Source organism: Lithobates pipiens, unplaced genomic scaffold (genome assembly GCF_037356315.1).
Source record: "Lithobates pipiens isolate NorthernLeopardFrog02 unplaced genomic scaffold, aLitPip1_a1.2 Scaffold_24, whole genome shotgun sequence".
NCBI lineage: Eukaryota > Metazoa > Chordata > Amphibia > Anura > Ranidae > Lithobates > Lithobates pipiens.
Genome location: NW_027507786.1, coordinates 5,786,369 through 5,812,081, shown reverse-complemented (window position 1 = coordinate 5,812,081; position 25,713 = coordinate 5,786,369). Strand labels below are relative to the sequence as shown.

Here is a 25,713-nt window from a genome sequence, read left to right as displayed (position 1 = left end):
GGCAACCTGCTCCACCTTTACCTGTGCATCTCGGTAATGCATTCTCTGGCTTTAAGGCCACGGTATACAAACCTGTTGCTTTGCCCTGAATAGGGAAAACACAGGTTCACTTAAAGTGACTGCCCAGTCCATTTACTGATGTCCGTGGTTCTGACAAGGAGATCTCCCCTCCCCTTTAGGGAGAATCAATTCTTATTAGGAACATAAGGAAGGGGAAAGCATTGTTGCATAGTGTTATCAGCATTTTGGTGTCACTAGCAACCTAGTGGACTGCAATGCAGGCTATGGAAAGCGCATTAGAGAAAGCAGAGGCAGCTACTTAAGCTTATAACAGAGCACTGGCTGTTTCAGTAGGAAGTAGGTTTCCCCATTAGGATCATGGACGGCAGTAAAGATCAAGTGAGGTTACACTTTAAGGGCCATTAGCACACGTTGCCGCAATGCATTGCAACAAACCTGCTCTATGTGCATTGTGGTGACATTCATTATAAATGGCACCTCCAACGCATTTGTACGGTACCCTATAAACCACACCCAAAGCACCACAGCAAACCAAAATTCATATACTGGTGCACTGCATTGTACATAAAGGAGTCATGCAGGTTTTTTGCATCCGTTAAAATGTATTGACAGCCCGTTCATAATGAATGGGCTGCCTTAATACAATGGACATGAACACGTGTCCATTAACGTGCCACAACCAGTCATTTAATTGTTAATGGTCCCTGATTGATCAACATTTCTCCCTTCGCAAGGAGGAATGTTATTCTCTTCCCATTGCTGGGAAAGTATCAGTACCATAGAATGAATGAAAAAACCATGGACAGTATTATGTACACCAACAGGTACTCTTTAATTATTCCATAGACTCCACTGGGTACAAGTACACTATTCACAGTGTACCACTTCTGACTTTTCATCCCCCTGTCAGTCGTCATGTGCCACTTCTCAGGTCAGTTCACAGAGAGGTGACCGCGGACGGGGCGACATGTGACTCTGGAAAGTTGCCGGCCTAATCGGCTTAGTTACTCTTGATACAATCTGCAGCTGTGAAGTGCACCCATCAGAAACCCATGCATGCTTCGCTTCCCCTAACAGCCAGCGCAGTCGCCACACCTAATCCGCTAATCGTGTCAGCACACGACTTTCATGTGTTAACCGTTCTCATGGGGAATACCAATGGTGCTGGGATTCAACGGGGTCAGTCCACCTAAAACCGATATTTCAGTTCTGGCTGGATGCCAATGCCATGAATCAGTGACTGTCTTGTGTTCTTTCTTGTGATTCCTCTGTCCCTAAATTCCCTGTGCTGCTTCCCAACATGATCAAGTGAGAGGGTCATAAAATACAGAATTCAACATTGAGAGCAAAGCTCTATTTATACTTCTGCAATTATCAATCCATGTCTTTTGCCATGCATTGTAAAGGTGTATGTAAAGACAAAACTTTTTTTTTTTTTTTTTGTATTCGATAGAATAGGGAAAGGTTAAAACTAGGGCTGCCTATATCACAGGTCTCCAAACTTTCTAAATAAAGGGCCAGTTTACAGTAGAGAGAATGGTGCCCCATCATTGGTGTCTGAGGGAGAAATAGTGCCCCATCATTGGTGTCAGTGGGAGGAATAGTGCCCCACCGTTGGTGTCAGTGGGAGGAATAGTGCCCCAACATTGGTATCAGTGGGAGGAATAGTGCCCCACCGTTGGTGTCAGTGGGAGGAATAGTGCCCCAACATTGGTGTCAGTGGGAGGAATAGTGCCCCATCATTGGTATCAGTGGGAGGAATAGTGCCCCATCATTGGTATCAGTGGGAGGAATAGTGCCCTGTGATTGGTGTCAGTGGGAGGAATAGTGCCCTGTGATTGGTGTCAGTGGGAGGAATAGTGCCCTGTCATTGGTGTCAGTGGGAGGAATAGTGCCCCGTCATTGGTGTCAGTGGGAGGAATAGTGCCCTGTCATTGGTGTCAGTGGGAGGAATAGTGCCCTGTCATTGGTGTCAGTGGAAGGAATGGTGCCCTGTCATTGGTGTCAGTGGGAGGAATAGTGCCCTGTCATTGGTGTCAGCAGCAAGAATAATTCCCCACTGTCTGTAAGAGAAATATTGCCTTGAGTGGGAAGAACTGTGTCCCAAGGGCTGCATAGAGGTAAGCAAAGGGCCGCAGTTTGGAAACCACTGCTGCAAAAGGAAAGCTCTGAATACTTACCTACTCTAAAGTCACTCTGGTCTGGTCACATTATTGGGTCCCAGCGCCGACATCAGCTGCAGAACCTGGGCGTCAACATCGCTCATAGGCTTATTATGGGCCATCCATTGTCGGCTGTCACCTCCTCTACATAAAAGCCAATATTGGGACTTGATCATGTGACTGGACCGGTGCGCCCTCAGCGTAGACGTTCGTGCGGGTGCTCATCCCCAAACATACATTGGCAACCACACGGATCTCAAATTGGGAATGCTGACTGACCCAATTGACTTGAATGGGACTGCCTCCACAGGGATGCACAGAACACCTGCACATTCCTGTGTGGGTAAACATGGTCCTCGCATGGGCATATGTTATAGGATACCCTGTGTGAACGAGGCTTTAAACTGCACCAAAAATCTCAGAAGTATAAATGGGTCCTATGACTCTTGAGTAAAATCTGTGGTAAGGTGGATGACCTACGAAAATCCAGCAGCTCCACAATGGCGGGTGGGTGGGGCTGAGAATTCCAGCTTATCAATTATCCCATCAGCATATGCCATAACCGAGGTATCAGGTTCTAGGTGGACCAACCCCTATAATACGCACTCCAGAAACCCATAACTTTTTCATGTTTGCATTCCATTGTTGTGTTGCCTATAACATGTTTTTTTTATTTGTTATCGTTTTTGTTGTCTGTCTGTTTGGATGACCTCAGGCAGTGCCAGAAAGAGCTACCGAATGAGCAGTATGGTTAAACATGTTGTGCCAGGACATTTGGATGGCAGTCCGTCCAATAGCTTTTCCCGAGGAGGTTAGTAAGTGAAGCCCCCATTTCATGAAGATCTCAGTGGGGCTAGTAAGGCGGTTCTTGGGGGGGCAATCAAGGATTTTGTACAAGTTTACATTGTCATCATTTATACAATTTAGGATACACTGGTGGATCATCCTAATTTAGAGCTTATCTACAAACTTCAGAGTAGATAAGAATGTGATGGGTTTTGACATTGCAATCAACCAGACAAATCATTACAGATATTTCACACATCCTGACCCTGACCACTCTAGTTAAAGGGCTCTAATGTTTTCACCCAGGAGTCACAAATTTTTTATTTGGATTAAATTTGGAAAATGTGTAAATCCTGGGTGAAAACATTTATAAATAGGCACGAAAGTGTATGTGAACCCAGAATCTTTTTTTTTTTTTTTTTCTCAGTATGTTTGCTACTATGAGGTTGACGTACTGGAGTGTGGAAAATCTGGTACAGCTCTGCACAGAAACCAATCATCTTCTGCCCTGTACACACGGTCAGACATTCCGATGACAACATTTTGGCTAAAACTTGTTACACACGGTCGCACAAAGTTGTGGGAAAATCCGATCGTTCTGAACTCGGTGCTCGGAACTCGTTTTCTGACAACAAGATCCGATCGCACGTTTTCCATCGGAAAGTCCAACCGTGTGTACAGGGCATTCCAGGTTATTTTGTCAAAGCTTAATTGGACAAACTGAAGTTAGAAGCTGATTGGCTACCATGCACAGCTGCACCAGATTTTGCACTCTCCAGTTTTAGTAAATCAACCCCCCCCCCCCCCCTGTGTCACTGTCTACAGTTTTCTTAAAGCAGACCTTCCATGGCAAAGGTAAGGTCTGCTGGTTTGCTAGTACACTGCTTCCCTCACTCCCTCAACCCAAATGCCTTTAGAAAGTCATTAGTGTCCATGTGGACTGCGGTTTTCACCAGCGTTGTAAAGGTCGTCACAAATTTTTAATGCAGGGGTTCCCTTTAATGTTACCATTTTACCCCACTTTACCATTACACCTCATCTCGGGTATCTGAGCAAGGGTTTGTTAATATGGTGAAGACCCTGAGTATGTGTTATGCAAACATGTTGGAAACCTTGTGTCCTATCCATTTGAAAAAAATACGTTACGTAAACATCATTGACAATTATTGTGAAAGAAAGCCATTTGCCAACTTAAAAAATAATTTTTTGCCTCCTCTCAGCCTCAGATGCTTCTGGGAAGCACTTGTAATGCCACCATTCCTCCTGGCAGAGCTGGAAGCTTACAATTCCACAAGAATGCATCCTTTCGATTAGGAGAAGTGCATACTTGCAGGATTTTGAGCTGTTGGCTCAATGTTGTTACCTTTTCCTCCCAGAAGCATCGGAGGCCAGGGTCGAGATGAGTATTTTCTTTATTTTGGGAGGGGGCACCATTAACAATTTGTATAAAAATGGCTTTTTAACCTGTTGCTGCCTACGTAATGCATATTTGCATCTTTAATGCCCACACTGTGATCTGAAAAGCTTTGCAGCGCTGCTTCAAGCAGGTCCTCAGGTATAGGGGCACCGGCATTCAAAGTGTCACATCCAGTGGCATTGATAAAAGGCAACCAGAAAACCCATGTTTGGTGTGTTACACGCATGCTCAGTGGAGTAACGCTGGCTGAGGCCATATAACACACCATACATTATTTGGATGGGACAGCAGCATTCAGGATTCCTGTGTTTAACACCCACACACCGCACATATGCATCCATGGGTCAATGGACACATATGTCCTGAGAGCCAGTGACCATTGTGACCAGTATAGAAAAAATATATATAAACTGCGCTCAGGAAAAAGTTACATGTAGAAAATACAAAAATAAATACAAATAAAAGTGAAAACAAACTGTAGGCAGCAGCTCTAAGTGAGATACAAGCACTGAAATAAATGGAAAATGTGAAAAAGCTGCGCCAATAACAATATATAATAAAACTAATGCCTAAAGAGCAATCATCCAATTGTGCATATGACAAACACAAAAATATGTATTAAATAAGGAACATGTAGTCCATATGAATTATGAAGTTACATATAAAAAAGTGAAGATAAAAAAGTGAAAATAACAAAAAGAAATTTTTTGGTGTAAATAAATTATAGTCCAAAAAAATATTCCAATATGGAGACGGTTATCATGTCACCACCGTGAATCCACACAAAACTGAAGATCTGTGCCCGTCACCAAATAAGTGATGCGCTTACCAGAAATATGGATAATAACAGCCTTATTGATACTAGCCCACAGCGGGGTAATGGAACAACAAATCCCGATTCCGGCATCCACAATAGCCCTTAGCATGGATATATGGCAATACCGCAGCCTTTAAAACTCCAATGATCAGTGGTCACATATGTCTCCGGTAACCCCTGGTTATATTGTACAGAGACACTCTCTGAAACATGAGGTGCATGTGTGAAGAGAAAAGCCAGCCTACTTCATAATTCATATGGACTACATGTTCCTTATTTAATACATATTTTTGTGTTTGTCATATGCACAATTGGATGATTGCTCTTTAGGCATTAGTTTTATTATATATTGTTATTGGCGCAGCTTTTTCACATTTACCATTGTGACCACCAATCATGGTGATCAGGCAGTTCTTCCCACCCCCAGGCATAAAGACCTTGCTAAAGTGGCAGTAAATTCCCATGTTATGCATTTTACCTATAGGTGTACTGTAAATATCTCCTAAACCGCTTTAAGATATAGATGCTGCCAGTGACGTCACCGACACAGGCACTCTGAAGGAACCGCATGGGTATGCCGTGCTGTAAACAGCGGCTCCTGCGCGTGGGAAAACTGTATATAGTGAGGCAGGGTGCCAGACATACTGACAATAGATTTTGGGTTTACATTTAATGGGCCACTGACCTGACTCTTTAGGGACTGCCTAAAGAGAGAAGCCTGGATTGGAATGATGACTCTGGAGCCTGCACCTTTAAAAATATGTCGGCAATGGCAGCTCTCATATTCTTTTCCTGGTCCCTTTTAATGCAATACTGGGCAGGACACAACGGATAAATAAAACCCTCTCTGCCAGTAAATATCATGTAGGGTTCTACCTTTTATGTGATGTAATGCCCGTTCCTATTTCACTCTTACAATATTTAACAGATGTTGCTTGCTTTTTTTTTTTTTTTTTCCATGTGCCTGCGCTAACCCAGCCCAGTGTCTTATATCCCAAATACAGCATTGTAATGTCAAGTCCTGTTTTGGCCCATCAGTCATACATCTATTGCAAAACATAAATCTGATAATTCTCATGTTTCAGTTACATTGTGCCAAATGGTCTCTTGAGTGGGAGCCCCAGCAAATTCCGTTACTCAGGCTAGGTGGTTTTGCTCCATGTAACTCTGCAGAATCCTTGTTTGCTATGGCTGTCTGCTGGCCAGCTCCATGGAAAGGTTTCTTCTCTTAGGTGGTGTGCCTTGGCTTTCTTCTCTCACCCGTCACGTTCTTGCAAGATGAAAAGCTGCAGGGAGATTTCACGGCAGACGTTAGACTTGAATTGGCTGTGCTTTAATTCTGATCAAGAATGGATCCCCTGCCCCCACCATTCATTTCTGATTTAAGCATTTGATTACTGACAGTCGTTTTTGGTCCTGGAGTTTTGGAATACAGTCGAGGTTTGGCACCAATAAATAGAAAAAGGATGTTTTTTTTTTTTTTTTTCCCAGGGAAATACTGTAGATGTGTCATTAATACAAATAGTAAGGAATGTGGATAAGAGGCATCGTCACACTCAATATTCTTTATATTACTAATGTCCTCTAACATTACAGTAATAGTGTAAATGTAGAGAATACATGGTCAATATTAACCACTTACTACTGAGAGATTAAGGCTGGGTTCACACCATCCCCGCCTCCGTCTCACAGCAGGGGTCCGGTGCATCCTGGTTCACCGTTTCAGTTCAGATTTAAGCCCAAATTTTAGGCTGACTCCGGACTTGAAACGGTCCTGCAAAACGCACCAGACCAGCTGCGGAGATACGGCAACCAGCTCCAAAGAGAGCCGGTCAAAGTTTCCTGTTCCCCGCATCCAATTCGCAATGGTGTAAACCCAGCCTTAGCCAATTGCTAGCAGTTACCTCATTAGAGTGGATCTGTACAGGAGAAGTTTCATCACTTCGTCCTTCCATTAAAAATACTTGGAATTAATTGTTAGAAGTAGCAGTTGATCACTAAACAGATGGAACAAATATCTCCCAATGGAGCAGGCTACACATGTACCATGCATTTGTATCTTGTAGCGATCAGTTGTACATGATTGGAGTAGTGTGTCCTTAAATTGGTGACTGCTAACTGGATCATTAAATCTGTAGTTGTAAAATACAATTGTCTGCATAACTAAGCTCTGATTTCAATCCCTAACCTGATGAGCCCAATGTCTAGTATTTTACCCTAAACCAAAGTCTGTTTGTCAACCTAACTGCTTAACCTCCACCCAAGCCATGAACCTAAAGCTCAGTCTAACCCCTAAATCAATACCTTACCCTCAAACAAACCTCTGATTTTCAACTTAACCCCCCAAATCTTTGAGAAACCCACAACCAATCCACAATTAACATTGGGTTCAAAGAACTGTAGAGAAAAGCAAAGTATGCCGTCCTTTTCTCCGTTAATTCTGTAGGTCAGTGCCTGTCAACATATTAGATATACAGTAAAAGGCCTTCATATCTGGCCCCTGATGTCACTAAAGAGAGACTGTAAACTACAGGAGTTGTTGAAGACTGGGTACATGCTGTAGAAGTTGTTGGAGATAGGAGATATGCTGTTGGAGTTGGGAGACATGCTAAAAGAGTTTTTGGGGACATGCTGTAAGAGTTGTTGGACATTAGTAACATCCTGTAGGGTTTGTTCGTAGACTGGGGACATACTGTAGGAGTTATTGAAGACTGGGCACATGCTATGGGGGTTGTTGGAGACTGTTGACATGCTGTAGGAGTTTTTGAATCTTCTGGACATCCTTTAGGAGTTGTTGGTAGACTTGGAACTTGCTGTGGAAGTTGTTGGAGCCTGGGGACAATGCAGTACAAGTTGGTAAAGACTGGGGACCGCATCCTAGGAGTTGTTGAAAACTGGAGACAACATCCTAGGAGTTGTTGAATACTGGAGACAGCATCCTAGGAGTTGTTGAATACTGGAGACAGCATCCTAGGAGTTGTTGAAAACTTAGGACAGCATCCTAGGAGTTGTTGAAAACTGGGAACAGCATCCTAGGAGTTGTTGAAAACTTGGGACAGCATCCTAGGAGTTGTTGAAAACTGGGGACATGCTGCAGGAGTTGTTTAAAGATGCAGGGACAATGCTGTAGGAGTTGTTGGGAGACTGGGGACAATGCTGTGGGAGTTATTGGAGATTAGGGACAATGCTGTAGGAGTTGTTGAAGACTGGGAACATGCTTTATGACTTGTTGGAGACTGGGGACAAAAACATAAAAATAGAAAAGCTGCTAATTATAGCATAAAAAAGTAAGATAGTGTGAAATGAGTGCAAAAGGGCTGCTTGTGGCCCCCAGGGTCCAGGTTGGACACCAGGGCTGTAGGTTGTGGTGGCAGGATATCCAGTCTTGTGTGGTGTAAGGTACAATAATTTATTACATCTCTATCTCAGCTTTTTGAACAACAACGTGATGGAGAACAGTGAGACAGGACTCTCTTCTGCACGCCTAAAGTCTATTTCTTTGTGTATGCTCTGATGCGTTTGTCCTGTCTCACGGAAACCTCCTGTCTTTTTCCTTTTCTCTCTTGTTTCCTCTGTCAGTCCTCGGGTTACACCCAACTGCTAAGGCAAGGATACATGCTGCAGGTACTCGCTCACTGTCCGCATTACACATTACCCTTCATAGCCTTCTCATTCCTCATATTTATCACATCGAGGAGCAGCTTGAGACACTGGAAACTGGAAATTCATGAAAGCTGGAGTAGAAGTGGAGTGGTGGCCCATAGCAAAAAAAATTAAAAATCTGGAGGTGACTTTTAATATATGCACTGATCAGCCATAACATTATGATGGACTATATAATATTGAGTAGGTCCCCCTTTTCCCAAAACAGCCCTGGCCCATTGCACCATGGACTCCACTAGAGCTTTGAAGGCATGCTGAGGTATCTGGCACCAAGCTGTCAGTAGCAGATCCTTTAAGTCCTGTAATTTGCAAGGTTAGGCTTCCATGGATCTGACTTGTTTTTCCAGCACATCCCACAGATGCTTGATAGATTGAGATCTGAAAAATTTGGGGACCAAGTCAACATCTAAAACTCATGCTTGCTTCTTGAGCCATTTTTGCTGTGTGGCAGGGTGCATTATCTTGCTGATGGAGTGCACTGCCACCAGGGAATACCGTGTACATTAAGGGTTATACTTGGTCACGAACAATGTTTAGGTAGGTATCACAAGTAACATCCCATACGAATGGCAGGAGCTAAGGTTTCCCAGCAGAACCTTGCCCAAACCATCACACTGCCTCCGTCGGCTTGTCTTCTTACTACAGCTCTTGTGTAGACATTATTGCCCTGCTTAGCTTAGTATCATCCACAAACACTGAGATTGAGCTGTTTATCCCATCCTCCAGATCATTTATGAATAATATAAACAGGATTGATCCAAGGATAGAACCATGGGGTACCCCACTTTCCACACCAGACCATTCCGAGTACTCCCCATCTATCACTACCCTCCGAACTCGCCCTTGTTGCCAGTTTTCAATCCATGTACTCACCCTATGGTCCATGCTGACATTAAAAGTATTGGAGATATAAATGTTTACTTTTTAGTCCAGGGAGGGTTTTTTTTTTTACAGTGCGAGAGGTTAAGTTCTGGAATGCTCTGATGTATGAGGTGGTAATGTCATAAAAAAATTCAAGAAAAAGTATCTTTTATTCAATTTAAAGTGATTGTAAGGCTTCAAGTTTAAAAAAATAAAGATAACAAGCATGTCATACTTACCTCCACTGTGCAGTTCATTTTGCACAGAGTGGCCCCGATCCTCGACCTCTGGCATCCCTCGCGGCTCCTGCTCGCATCAGATAACCCCCTAGGAGAAACGCTCTTCCGTGGGGGGGGTTACCTTGCGGACGCGCTCCTGAGTCCATCATTCGGTGTCCATAGACACCGAATGTAGGATTCGGCCACACCCCCTGGCGCCCACGTCATTGGATTGGCAGCAGTGGGAGCCAATGGCTGCACTGCTATCAATCTATCCAATCAATACCCGGGACAGCGAGTCTCTGGCGTGGGAATTACAGGGCTTAGGTAAATAAAACGAGGGAGGGGGCGGTGACTGCCAGCAGTTTTTTTTACCTTAGGAGAAGCGCTCTCCCAGGGGGTTACCTTGAGGGCTCACTCAAGAATACATCATTCGGCGTCCATAGACTCCGAAGGTAGGGCTCGGCCCCGGTGCCCGTGTCATTGGATTGACAGCAGTGGGAGCCAATGGCCAGTTTATCTAATCAAGAGCTAAGAACCCCGGGCAGAGGAATAGCGTGTCTCTGCCGTGAGAAATTACAGGGCTTGGGTAAGTAAAATGGGGGGGGCCGGTCACTGCCAGGTGTTTTTTCACCTTAATGGATAGGAAGCATTAACAACCCTTTTGAATTTGCAAATTAAAAATTGTTTATGCATGCATACCTAAACGTCTGTATGCCTTTTACATTGTTCATATTTCACATTACCCATTTGCCATCTTGCCTAGGCTGTTCATCAACCTGAGTGGGAGGAGATGGAGTGCTACCGTCCGATGAAGGAGATGTAATTTTTTCCTTACAGGATTCTTTGCCAGGGATTGGACATTGCAGTTCTTTCTCCACTCTAATCCTGCCTCTCTCTTGCTCCTTTATCAGCCAAGGGAGAACATAGGACTTGGAGGTGCCGCTCTGTTCTGTACAGCGATGGTCTCTTCCTCCTATGCAAATATAGGAGCAAATTGACATACTAAGAGGGGGGGGGTGAGGAAAGGCCATGACCTCTGGTTTGTGAAGCTTGCAAAGCTGAAACCAAGAGATCATGGGCGGCCCAGTGGTGTAGTGGGTCGCATTCTTACCTAGCAGTAAGAAGGGTCACTGGTTTGAATCCCAACCATGACACTGCCTGCCTGGAGTTTGCATGTTCGCCCCGTGCCTGTGTGGGTTTCCTCCGGGTACTCCGGTTTCCTCCCACACCCCAAAGACATGCTGGTAGGTTAATTGGCTTCTGTCTAAATTGGCCCTAGTATATGAATGTGAGTTAGGGACCCTTAGATTGTAAGCTCCTTGAGGGTAGGGACCAATGTGAATGTACAATGTATATGTAAAGTGCTGTATAAATTGATGGCACTATATAAGTACCTTAAATAATAATAGAGAATCCCAGGTCCTGCACAGCAGATGGGGAGCCTACCAGAAAAGTCTCAATACATGTATGCACTGTTTTTTAACTTGCTGTTTTAAAGTGTTTGGTTTAAAAAAAAGAAAATTGTTTTTAAAGAAGAAACCTAGTTGATTACTGAGGTTATCTGCTCCATTTTTGCTCCAGCTTTCCCAAATTATTTCCTTTTTATATAGTAGCACAAACATCTAGTTGGTAAATAGGATCTATTCACCACCCAGGCAATCTCTTCATGAGCTTGGCATACGTTAAGCAGGGGAAATGCTATCTCTCAAAAGAGAGGAGGGGGATTCTAAAAACGATGTCTTGCAGCGGTATCTGGATCACTTGTCTCCACCTTTTAATGGGGGGAGAGTAATTCAAATAGAAACGTTCTCTGAGCTGATATAGCAACCAATGACTTGGCTACATGAAAGATTCTTTAGTCTTTAGAGCTGATCTCCAGCCTTGCCTTCAGTCTTGCACAGCTGTACAGGACTGTACTGAAATGGGTTACTCTGATTTCACTGCACATTGTGAACTTCTGTGGCTGAGGTGGAGATTATGACATCATCAGCCCGTCTCTCCGCCTCAGCCAATCAGAGGAACCCTTGTAACCATTCATAAAAAAAAAATATAAGGCTTCCTGTGAATGGCTGAGCAGCGCTCAGCCCTACTTGTTTTTGTTTCGCCAATGAAACAGGAAGTTGTCCCCCCCGTACCGCTGCCAGAAGACAACACTGTATACTCTATGTAGCCAGTGCTACATACAGTTTATAGAGTGCTGGCAGTATTAGTGAAGGAAATTGTTTCTTTGCACCAGCTTGGTCCAAACAAACAGTAGGGAGTTTTTTTTTTACCTTCACTTTATGTATGCCACCCGACCCTCCTCATACTTACCTGAGCCCGATCTCGATCCAGCGATGTGCACGAGAGCCGAGTCTCTCTCGGCTCTCACACTTCTCATTGGCTTAGAGACAGCAGTGGGAGTCATTGGCTGTCAGACACCACCAGTGAGGAGGGAGCGGGATTGGGGACGAGGTGGATTGGGAGTGAGCATGCACAAGTGCCTCCATAGCAATCTGGGAGTTACCAGGAGTGCCAGTGGGGGACCTGAGAAGAGTTGGATAGGGGGGTTGTCTCTGTGTAGGTAAGTATAGCATGTTTGTTAAAATAAAAAATAACCTTTAGAACCTCTTTAAAGCTGAATGAAACCTGGCGTTAGGCTTTAAAATTGTATCTTTCTGAAAAGTGGTTGACAATCTGACTTGTAGCTGAGTCCTTAAAGCAGGTCACACAGTAGTCACCCTACATTGCCTTCACATTGCTCGCTCCCAACACATCAGACCCATCATTTGCTGTCATATAACTCTGTTGGGTCTCTGATGGCCCACACACTTTGCATCCCACATGGTAACACTTGCATTTTCATTTACTCCATCCTCTTTTTCTGTAGATCTGTACTTTTGTAGCACTAACACTGCAAATTGACTCTCTAGTGTTATCTGATTATAGTTATCACCTCTAAGTGAATATGAAACTCTGCAAAGTTTCCCATAGCAATTTTGTGCCACATTTCAAAATGAGCTTGGTTGACCTGTATCCTCTGTTGGTAAGGAACTTTGCCAGCTGGGGGGCTCTGCTGGGTTACCCATGCTTGGTGTCTATATAAATTCAGATTGGACAGTCTTGCCTTTTTAAAGGCCAAGCCTACTGAAGACTGGTGTTTCATGTTTTGGGTTGGATGGTGGTTGGTGGGATCTGTGACCACCCTGTGCCTCGTAGCCTGTAGCAGCAAGACGTTTCTACAGATTTTTGGACCTCCTTCTTTCTTATCACGATGGTTATGAAGCTGAGCAAGACTTTAAAGAAGAAGTGTCTCTTAATTTTTTTTTAATCTTCATTAATTCCCCCTGGGGACCAAGTGCACTGAGAAATTAGCACCATCGTTTTTGCATCAAATACAACCATTTTAAAGTCTTTGCAGTGTACAAAACGTGAATAAATGATACAGAAGAGGGGATGTGACATATTCATCGTGGTATTGGCTGGGCATTAAGATCTACATCAGAGAAATCCCACCACTATACATTTTTGGAAGGTTTGTAGTCAACGTTTTAGCAGAATCCATAAAGCAGCAATTTGAGTCAGTCCAAGACAGACCTCTTGATGCCACTGAAGTCTCAAACCAAATAGGAAAAGAATCAATGTGTTGACAGGTTGGCACAAACCCATAACTGAAATATCAGTCTCAAACAGATTTATTCCTTACCTAGAGGAAGCTTTATGGACTATTGGATATGTTTCCTTAGAGGTGATTTATTGTAGACTTTATGCACGCCTTTCCGCAGATACGACTTGCTCTGCAATGACCATCGAGTTTGTCATAAGTTTACTGCCGTTGATTTTTTTTTCTTTTCTTGTTTCTAATACTCTTGTAATTTGTAACCAGGCGTTTGGGCCAGCCTGCGCTCAAGCAATCGCCTAATCACCACCCAGACACCACTTATTGATGTGGGCGCCCGGCTAGCAGGAAAGGATCACGGAGCTTCATACAGCGACCAGACCTCACTACAGAACAGCCTGCTAAAGCGCCAGGCCGCGCTGTACATCTTTGGTGAAAAATCTCAGTTGAGGGTAAGGAGTATTTATTTGTTAAAATGTTTGTCCTTTCCGTGTTTACCCTTCAGTTAAGATTATAGAAAAAAGTTAATTGTTTTAGTGGTTTACCATCATCCCTCAATAGATATACAACCAAAACCAGGCAATACACCCCCTGTGACTTTTAAGAAGACCACTAGAAGTAATATATTAAAACAATTAATATTTTATTTTTAATCATCATAAAACATCACAATTGATAAAATAATTAATTGATTTGATTTTAATCAACTTTTTTTTATTTATTTTTTATTGGTTTAACTAGATGGACTTATATAGGGAAAAACACATATAAGAGAGCGACGTATGCGCGGCGCACTCCAAAGCAATACAATAGCAAAAAAGGACAGTTTCCCAATTGGGCTTTGGACAGCAATGTCATTATGGTCAAGAATTATATAGAATAAATAACCAATAGATGCATTTATTTAAATAGGCAAATATATTGCGATTCAATTAAAATCATAACATATAAGAGGACTGGCTATATAGTACAATACATATTCCACTATAAAGGATTAACAGATTTACACTAAAATGTATACATTATTACATATCTGGATTGTAGAAGGTATAAAAACTCTGACTCATTTCAACCTGTGGACAGTCATCATCAGGGGGATTTATAGAACCAATTATCCCCCTGATGATGACTGTAATGTATACATTTTTGTGTAAATCTGTTAATCTTTTATTGTGGAATATGTATTGTACTATTTGGCCAGTACTCTTATATGTGATGATTTTAATTGAATCACAATATATTTGCCTGGTGTTTAAATAAATGCATCTATTGGTTATTTATTCTAGATAATTCTTGACCATAATGACATTGTTATCCAAAGCCCCATTGGGGAAACTGTCCTTTTTTAACTAAATAGATTTGTGTCTTTTTTCAACCTATGTCTTTAAAAAAAAAAGAAAAAGCAATGTAACGTTGATTTTTTTGATTATTACGGTTTAAATATATTACTTCTAGTGGCCACCTTTAAAGTCCCAGAGGGGGTATTGCCTCCTTTTTGCTGTATACCATTCAGCTAAGAGAAACTAAAATAGATTCAGCCAGAAGAGCAATATATATGGCCGAGCTGTAAATGTGTGCAAATAAAAATACCAAAAATTCTAAAAACAAATGATAATATAAAAAAAAAATAATTCAATATTAAAAAGGTTTTAAAAAAAGTGCTAAAAGTGTTGACACCTGCTGTTCCAATAAAAAAAAAAAAAAAAACACGGCTGAGTGGGGGTTCCGCCTGCTTGGCCGCATCATTTATTCTTAATGTTCTGTGACTGTAAAAACTACAAGTATCGACAGCTTTTACATTGAGCTCTGTCTTTAGTTCATTGAATCTTCCTGTCAGTTTGAAACTGCCGGCCCATACAACTTACATTGACAGTCTGTAGGAGACCTACATGGCACCAGTGATCTGCTCATCACTGGTGCAATGCTTTCCAGGCTCCTACAAAAAAAAAAAAGTATCCTTAAAAAATAAAAATAAAGAAAAGCTCACCTGTTGGGAGCTGGTTTGCACCCTTCAGCAGAGGCACTTTCAAAGTGATGATACATTATTATTTATTGATTTGCGGTCTCATTAAAAAGCAGTTTGCTGATGTTGATTCCTGGAGTCCCTCAAGCCAGGTCCCTTTTTTTTCCCCGGTACAGGACCTTATCGAGACATTCTTCAAATAGCTGCTTCTCGGTAATTTTGAGTTTACAGTCATGGTTCACTCTAAATACACAACTTGATAATCCCACGACCCATTTTCTTAACCCCTCCCCCCCCCATGCTCAGAGGACATTGCTCTATGGGTGACATTCCTTGTCCTATCGCTGTAAGATTTGGGCAAGGTCCAAGAACAGCAGCGACTCCTGTGTCGGAGGCATGTTCTGCCGGGAGAGCTCCTATCTTGATCTGGTGTTCCTAGAATGGAATGTGTCCTCTCACCATTTAGTGCTATCACCGGCCCCCTTCGCAGGACAGCGACCCGGTGCTGCTGGTCTCATAATTGCTTTGCTTTATCGCTTTTCATAAACACTGCGCTGGAATTAATGCATGCCGTGAAGATCATCTGACACAGGGGTCTCTCCGACACTTGCTCAGCCAACTTTACACGTTGGGTCATCTGCTGCTCGCTATTAAGAAAGCTCAAGGATCACTAGTTGAGCTCTTCTGTTTATATGAATGATCTCTCAGTCCTCTGTTTTCACAAGAGACCCCCAACTAGGTGGCTAGTTTTATTCTGAGGAAGTCTGAGATTTGTAAAGGTGTTATAAAGCCCAGAGGCACACCAGCTTTTGCAGTCAGAATGATAACGTAGATGGAAACCCTAACTCAATTGTGTTTTAGTTTGCTAAAGCACAGTGTATTTGATACAGTTACCTCCTTTGTTACATCTGTTTACTGTCCCTCAGACTTTAGAGGGGCTAGGCTGTGCCCGGTGGGAGTAAACAATGTCTGATCTTTGGTATTCGATAGGGGGAAGAAGATATGGTTGAAGAAGAGCGGGTCATCATCCATAAATAAGCATGAGCAAGGAAGAAGTCCCCCAAGATTGGTGGGATTATGTGGGTCCTAAGTGTACAAAAAGAGTAGCAAAACATAAATTGAAAAAACAGTATTACAAATTTTATTGTTAAAACACATTTAAAAGATAAAACAATAAATGTCTGGTGTAGCTGCTAAAACACCAACAGGGCATACAAACCAGAGAATTCCACATACATTGTTGGCCTCATAAAGGATGAGATCTGACCCTTGCATACACAGGATGGTGTCGCGTTTTAGAATGAGTAATTCCTTCTTCAGGGGGTTAGTAGCAGTTGCACTAATTGCTACTAACCCCTTGAAGAATTAATTACTCATTCTGAAACGTGTCGAGGTTCCTGAGTATGTAGTGGTCATGTCTCATCCTTTATGGGGCCAACAATGTATATGGAATTCTCTGTATCTGTTTTTTTTATGCCCTGTTTGTGTCTTAGCCGCTACACCAGCCACGTATTGTTTTTTCTTTTAAATTTGTTGTAACAATAAAATATGTAATACTGTTTGTTTTGTTTTTTTACATTTATGTTTTGCTACTTTTTTTTGTACACTTTGGGCCCACATAATCCCACCAATCTTGGGGGGCTTCTTCCTTGCCTGGATCTTTGGTATTAGGGGGGAGGGGAATAGTTGGTGTCAGCAGGAGGAATGGTGCCCCATTTTTGTTGTCAGTGGAAGACATTTTGCCCTTCATTGGTGTCAGTGGAAGGAATACATGAAAATGTTAAGGTTTTATGTAAAAATGTCATTAGCATGATGGGGGGGGGGGGGGTAAAAGAAAAAAAAAATAGCGAAGGCAGATTAAACCCTAGCTTTACAAATATTGAAAATGACCATTGCAATGACAAAGCTCAGAAATGGGAAAACATCAACACCTGGTGATTGCATTTTTAAATATCTCACTTGGATACAATGGTACCCCAAAATGTGATGCACTTCGAAATCATTTTAGTAGCTTGTTCAATCCTGAGTTTTAAATTTCTTATTAAAATTGATTGCCTTTTTTACCTCTGGCACTCGCATGGCGTTACGATTTAATTGTTGTTGCGTTGCTGTGTTGCGTCAGTAATTCACCTTTGTTTTGGAGACGGTGTCCTGACACAGAATCTGTATACGCTATCCAGACCTGCTCTACATAGCTGTCTTACGGGTCAGACAAAGCAAACTGCAGTTGCCATGATAGAAAAGACCAATAAACTAATAATACATCCTCATTATTAAAGTGGACCCATTTGTTTCTGCAGAAGGTTGAGATCAAGCCCCACACCTTCCTTGTATTAAAGGAGAAGAATAGGCTAAATACCATATCTATCAGCGTATAGCACGCACATTCATTTTAAGAGGGAAGTTTCAGGAAAAAAAACATACATTTTAAGTAAGGAACTTTGAAGCAAAGTAATGGTCAGTGCCCATCTGCAGCCTGACCATTGCCATCAATGCAGCGGGCTCACCATTGCCATCAATGCAGCGGGCTCACCATTGCCATCAATGCAGCGGGCTCACCATTGCCATCAGTGCAGCCTGATCGATGCCCATCTGCAGCTTAGAGGGGACAGGGAGGGGGTTGCAGGGGCGGGACGAGTGCCGACAGATTACACACAGTGAGAATCTCCCATGATAGACAGAACAGTGATCCAATGGGACTTCCTATTAGAGGCCGTCAAGTAAACAGGAAATTATCACTGTATGTAATCTGACTGCGTCTCATCCCGCCCCCCATCCCTGTCCCCTCCGAGGTAGCTAAAATTGAAGTATTGGGGGGAACACGCATGCGCTATTTGCACCCGATTTTCTGGGTGAAAAAGCGTGTGTTATACGCCAATACATACAGTAATTAACAAATATTACTAGAATCATGAATCGGCTGTTATTTTTTTCCCTCCCTCCTCTTGTTTTTTCAGCAGTGGCACTTCATCTGTCATGTAGGTCCTAGTAACGGTTTATATCCTGTTTGTAAGTTTAGAGGGGGTGGTTACAACTTCAGCAATCCACCCCTCTTTCTGTCCCTCCTCCACTGGGAGATGTGGCTGTGCTTAGTAAACAGGCACACACCTGAACAGTAAACAAGTTCAGACACTGTGCTTTTCCTCTGCATAAAAGTGGAAAATTACAGAAATGGTATAGACCTGGTTGAATCCCCCCCCCCCCCCCCAGATTTCAGTTTCAGTTTTGCCCCCCATCCTGCATGGATGCTGTGCCTGTTGCCTACTGCTCACAGTCTGGGCACAGGCAACACAGCTTCTCTCCCCTCCCTCCTCCTCCCACTTAGCACACAGCTCAGATCAATTCTCTTACGGACAGTCTCAATCTGCACACTGCGTAGCTGCCTGTTATACTGCAGTTCTGACCTGTGAAGTTCCCAGATAAAAATGAATGTGCAGCATAGAATCCAGCTACACAATGTGCAGATAGAGGTTGTCTGTTAGGCTCCACCATTGCCATGAATGCAGTCCCGCCATTGCCATGAATGCAGCCCCACCATTGCCATGAATGCAGCCCCGCCATTGCCATGAATGCAGCCCCGCCATTGCAATTGCCATGAATGCAACCTGATCGATGCCCATCTGTAGCCTCGGAGGGGACAGGGAGGGTTCGGGACGAGTGCCAACAGATTATAGGAGAATCTCCTGTTTACACTGCTGCCTATTTAATACAAAGTCCTGCCTCCTATGATCGACAGAACAGTCGTCCAATGTCAGCCCAGGAGGCGGGACTTCCTATTACAGACGCCACAAAGTAAACAGGAGATTCTCCTGTATGTAATCTGACGGTGCTCTTCCCGCCCCCCTCCCTGTCCCCTCTGAGGCAGCGCCGATAAATGTGCTATTTGCCCACAGGCCCACAATTGGCCCACGGGCAGCACTTTGGACATGAAGCTAAAAAAAAAAAAAAGGACTCTCATATGGTAAAACCTTGGATTGTGAGCATAATTCATTCCGCAAACATGCTTGTAATCCAAAGCATTTGTATATCAAAGCGAATTTCCCCATAAAAAATAATGGAAACAATTATTTATTCCTAGATCTTTCAGTTTATAGTCCATATCAAAAGATTATAGCAATGTGACCAGGTTGTGTAACCATAAAATGTCCATCCACAAATGGAAGCCTCCAGAAGGGGATTAGAAGCAAAATCCAGCAGGAGCTCCAGAGTATAAAGGAGAAGAGAGGCGCCTCTAAGTGTAGCAATATGGTTACATTTAATGAAGGTATAATGTTTAGCAACTCACATGGTTGATGATTAAAACAGGCGCAACTAAGTATGAAGGCATCCGGGGTAAAGCAGTCCACATAGACCAGGCATGTCCAAAGTCCGGCCCGTGGGCCAATTGCGGCCGGTTTTAAGCGGCCCGCCTGGCTATTTAAACATATACATCTTTTGTGGCCCCCGGCGATTTCGGAAATCGCCGGGGGGAACAAAAGATATATAGTCCAGCTGCCTCGGAGGGAGAAGGTGAGATGAGTGCTGTGCACACAGGAGGAGAATTTCCTGTTTACACGGCAGCTGTAATAGGAAGTCCCATCTCTGCCATTGGATGACTGTTCTGTCCATCAGAGGAGGCAGGACTTTCTCTTAAAGAGACCATTGTGTAAACAGGAAATTCTCCTGTAGGATGTCTTTGGCGCTCGTGCTGCCCTCCATGCCCTCCATGGCTGCACTGATGGTAATGGTGGCTGTATTCCTGGCAATTGCAATTGTGGGGCTGCATTCTTGGCAATGGTGGCCGCTGCATTTCTGGCAATTGTGGGTCTGCAGATGGGCACTGACCCTTATTTTGCTTCACAGTTCTTTATTTAAAATTAAAAAATTTTTTTTTCCTGAAGCTTCCCTCTTAATGTGAAGGTGTGTGTTATACGCCAATAAATACGGTGTATCCAAATAATACACTTGAGTTCATCTCTTCACCACACACAGCCACAAAGGCAAGAGAATTCTTGTTGGGTAGTGTATTAGTGCTCAGACGAACACACTAAGACCGAATTTTAATGGCTCAAAGAATGTCAGGCAAAATGGTCGGCCCTCGCGCATGTTCAGTTCATCAAATCTGGCCCTCTTTGAAAAAAGTTTGGACATCCCTGACATAGACCATCCTCCGCACCGCCAGCTCTCACCGCTGTCAATCTGCAATGGTGACCGGGAAGACTACCCTGCAGTAGAGCGATCTGAAAGAGAGGCTTGAAGAGCTTGTGGCGTGCAGAGTGGAAGGGATGACGTTGATGCCGGTGCAGAGGATGATGAGTTGCGAGGATGTGAGTTGCTAAATGTTGTAGCTTCATTAAATGTAACCATATTGCTACACTTGGAGATGCTTCGCTTCTCTTTTATACCCAGTTTATATATCAAGACATTGCTTGTCCAAATTTATGAAAAAATGTTGCTTGTCTTGCAAAACGCTCTCAAACCAAGGTTTTACTGTACTTCTCTTTTAATTCCAGTCAGCTGCTAGATCCTCCCTGACCAATAGGAGGTGGGGGTTTAATGCTAGAAGAAGACCAGTATTACCATTACCTTGGAGGGAAGAAAAGTCCTTGTATACCACCAGGGTTCACCCCAGACACAATATAAGGGATTTGTAGACCAGGGAAGGTACTTCCAGGCCCTGCAATATAATGTTACCTAATATACTTTGGTAGAAATGACAGGTTCACATTAAAGTGGGGTGGGCACTGGCGACAAATTATTTTCAGTATCTGATTTAGGAAATCAAGCCGTTTAGATTTCAGCCATCCTTTCTGCTTCAGAGGCAAAGACGGAATGGTCAGTAGGTTATAATTAGAGATTTGAACATCCCTACAGTTTGAAACTCCGGAATAGTTTAAATGTGAGACGAAGAGTTGCACTCCATAGTTATCTTGTTTTTATCTTTCATTCTTTTGCCGATAAAATGACTACATGCAAAGTCTCCACCCGAAAAACTAACTTTGCATTTTACCCCAATGGGCTTGTTCACAAGGATGGAGTAGGTAAAGAAAGCGATGGGCATCTTCCTTGGATGCTTCATTTACCTACTGTATCCTTGAGAGCAAGCCCATTGGGGTGAAATAGGGAGTGTGATCTTTTAGGTCAACCTTTCTCAACCTTTTTACCCCAGGGGAACCCTTAAAATTTTCCGGTCTCGGGGAACCCCTGATAAAACCCATTAATTGGGGGTCAGTGGGAACGATGCCCCTTACTTTGGTGGTCAGTGAGAAGAATACCCTTTTTTACAGTGGTGGTAAGAATGGCCCTCTTACAGAAAGCTATAAAGATCATTGCTGTCATACAACTGGATCCTCCAAGTGGCATTGGCTCAGAAGTATGTAGGTACCATCAAACAGGGGTTAAATCAGCCACAGCTCAATGAACCCCTAGCCATCTCCGGAGGAACCCTAGGGTTCCACGGAACCCTGGTTGAGAATGGCTGTTTTAGGTGAAGACTAGGGATGAGCTTCGTGTTCGAGTCGAACGTACGTTCGACTCGAACATTGGCCGTTCGGCGAATTCCGAACGTTTTGGCCGTTCGCGTCAAAATTCGAGTGACGCGCGCGCGCACCACAATGCACTGCGTTGGCGCAGTGCATTGCTGCCCGATGATTGGCCAAGCATGCACTGTGACCCCGCATGCTTGGCCAATCGCAGCGCCGGCAGCGAGGAGAGCCATGATTGGCCACAGGCATCCTGCCTGTGGCCAATCATAGCTCAGGCTGTGTAGTGCACGCCCCACACTATATAAGGCCGCCTTTAAGGCGGCCTCCTGTAGTGTGTTACTTTGCATCTGAAGCAGTGGGTGTTCTGTGTACCTTCAACACAGTACACACCAATCGTTTTTGGCTGATTTCCTATCTTGCTGCTGTGTAGTGGTTGTTGTCTGTGCCCTGACTGCAGTATACACCACTATGTTCACCTCACCTATATAGCTAGTGATCTAGCTTTAACCACTTAACAACTGCCCATTGCCGATTAACGGCTTCAGGGCGGTTGTTTAACTCAGAGAGGCCGTTAATTAACGGCCTCCCAGAATTCTGCTCTCGCGTGCCCCGAGGTGTGCGCACTCGAGAGCATCCGTGACCGCCGGGTCCATAGGACCCGGCGCATCACGGTAAACGGCCGCTCATAGCGGCCGTTTACCACGTGATTGCTCCGTCAAATGACGGAGTGATCACTTGGAAACAAACCGGCGTCATGTTATGACGCCTGTTCCTCCCTCCCCTTTCTGTACCGATCGGTACAGCGGAGGGGAAAGAGATCGGTGTCAGCAGCGATGTGGGCTGCATCTGCAGTGCCCACATCGCTGCTCACCGAATTTAACCCCTCAATTCCCTGCCAATACTCTGCAATACCAGTGCATACTCTGCAGTACCCTGCCATTACTCTGCAGTACCCCGCCATTACTCTGCAGTACCCCGCCATTACTCTGCAGTGCAGTACCCCGCCATTACTCTGCAGTGCAGTACCCCGCCATTACTCTGCAGTGCAGTACCCTGCCATTACTCTGCAGTGCAGTACCCTGCCATTACTCTGTAGTACCCCGCCATTACTCTGCAGTACCCCGCCATTACTCTGCAGTACCCCGCCATTACTCTGCAGTGCAGTACCCCGCCATTACTCTGCAGTGCAGTACCCTGCCATTACTCTGCAGTGCAGTACCCTGCCATTACTCTGTAGTACCCCGGCATTACTCTGCAGTGCAGTACCCCGCCATTACTCTGCAGTGCAGTACCCTGCCATTACTCTGCAGTGCAGTACCCCGCCATTACTCTGCAGTACCCCGCCATTACTCTGCAGTGCAGTACCCCGCCATTACTCTGCAGTGCAGTACCCTGCCATTACTCTGCAGTGCAGTACCCTGCCATTACTCTGCAGTGCAGTACCCTGCCATTACTCTGTAGTACCCCGGCATTACTCTGCAGTGCAGTACCCCGCCATTACTCTGCAGTGCAGTACCCTGCCATTACTCTGCAGTGCAGTACCCCGCCATTACTCTGCAGTACCCCGCCATTACTCTGCAGTGCAGTACCCCGCCATTACTCTGCAGTGCAGTACCCTGCCATTACTCTGCAGTGCAGTACCCTGCTATTACTCTGTAGTACCCCGCCAATACTCTGTAATACCCTGCCATAAATTGCCATACCCAGCCATACTCAGAGATACCCAGCCATACTCGGTGATACCCTGAAATACCCAGCCATAGACGCCCCCCACCCCTCACCGCCCTCCGGTGCTTCTACCAACTCGCCAGTACGATCAAAGCCAGAATCTTTTTTTTATTTTTTATTTCAGGCTTTCCAGCCTAGAGGTGAGATGTGGGGTCATATTGACCCCCCAGATTTCACTGTAAAGAGGACCTGTCACCCCATATTCCTATTACAAGGGATGTTTACATTTCTTGTAATAGGAATAAAAGTGATCAAAAATAAATTTTTGGGAAAAAAAATGTCAAACTAAAATAAATAAAGTAAAATGAACAATAAAAAAATAAAATAAAAATTAAAGCGCCCATGTCCCCATGTGCTCGCATGTGCCACACATGTGAGGTATCGCCGAGAATGTTAGAGCGAGAGCAATAATTCTAGTCCTAGACCTCCTCTGCAACTCAAAACATGTAACCAGTAAAAAAATATTTAAAGCGTCGCCTATGGGGATTTTTTAAGTAGCGACGTTTGGCGCCATTCCACGGGCATGTGCAATTTTGAAGAGTGACATGTTTGATATCTATTTACTCAGCATAACTTCATCTTTCACTTTATGCAAATATTGGGCTAACAAGTGGTTAATAATAGAGCTTGCAGTCAGTAGTGTTAGGAGATAGTGCGTGCTGTCTGCGTGCTCTGTACCCAGTACATACCGCTATAATATAGGGCAGGCCCCTACTTTCAAACATCCAACTTACAAACATCTCCTACTTGCAAACGCAAGGAGACAGCAGCAAGTGAGATGAAAAAAGATGGACGACAAAACAAATTATACAGGGGTGATAACCCTTCCCTATGTTTTCCAAAAAGCTTAAAGATAGTTTTTTTGACTGGAGCTACACTTTAAAAATGTACCGGTTGAAAATGACAAACAGATTCAACTTAACACAACAAACCTACACAGTCCCTGTCTTGTTTGCACCGCCTGTATACTGCTGTTCTGAGTATATAGGGCCTGGGGGCCACACGCATTTCCTTTTTTTAATATGGGTACGGGGTTCCCCTTAATATGCGTACAAGACCCAAATAGGCTGGTAATGGGCAGGGAGGGCTACCCATGCCATGTTTCTCAATGATTTTCAACCATATTGCAGGAACCAGATATAACATTAAAACCGCAAGCAGTTTTAAATGGTGTTATTTCCGTTTAATGTCATTTTGTGCAGGGACTGTTCTAAACACTGGAAACACGTGGCACTTCACAGGCATACTACAGACACCCCGCAGGCACCATATTTAAAGGAATATTTCACTTTTTTTTTTTCACTTTAATCGTCATTAAAATCAGTGCTCCCGCCAAAACGGTAGTTTTTAAAACTTTTTTTTGCAGTGACCCATGTCCCCTGAGGCAGGAGGCAGGTCGCCAAACCCTTTTTAGGACACTATCTTGCATATTAGCCGTTAAAATGAGCACTTTCCAATTCGAACGTTCGAGTCCCATAGACTTCAATGGGGTTCTAACGTTCGTACCGAACGCGGGGGTCGTTCGCAAGTTCTGGTGCGAACCGAACCGGGGGGTGTTCGGCTCATCCCTAGTGAAGACTATATGTAGGCAGTCTTTTGGCAAGAGAATAAAGTATCACAAACCAGCAACTCTTCATCTTCTTACAATGGGGTTGATTTACTATAAAAGGAAAGTGCAAAATCTGGTGCCCCTGTATATGGCAGAAAATCAGCTTCTAACTTCAGCTTCTTCAATTAAGCTTTGACAAAAAAAAAAACCTGGAAGCTGATAGGTTTCTGTGCAGAGCTGCACCAGATTTTGCATGCTCCAGTTTTCCTAAATCAACCTCATTGTCATGTTGGACTGGAGATGGGCTACATAGGTTCTCAAACTGTGGCCATTCCAGCTGTTGCGGAACTACAAGTCCCATCATGCCTCTGCCTTTGGGAGTCATGCTTGTAACTGTTCAGCCTTGCAATGCCTCATGGGACTTGTAGTTCCACAACAGCTGCAGAGCCGAATGTTCAGCACC

General features: G+C 43.9%; 1 protein-coding gene across 1 annotated transcript in view; it reads left to right on the top strand.

The window, feature by feature from the left end:
- SBF2 (SET binding factor 2) overlaps positions 1-25,713 on the top strand; it is a gene marked incomplete in the record, with an annotated part of 632,543 nt that overhangs the window by 546,802 nt on the left and 60,028 nt on the right. The window contains 3 exon segments of the mRNA XM_077453547.1: positions 2,899-2,994; positions 8,783-8,827; positions 13,814-13,998. Coding sequence (XP_077309673.1) covers positions 2,899-2,994; positions 8,783-8,827; positions 13,814-13,998 — 326 coding nt within the window.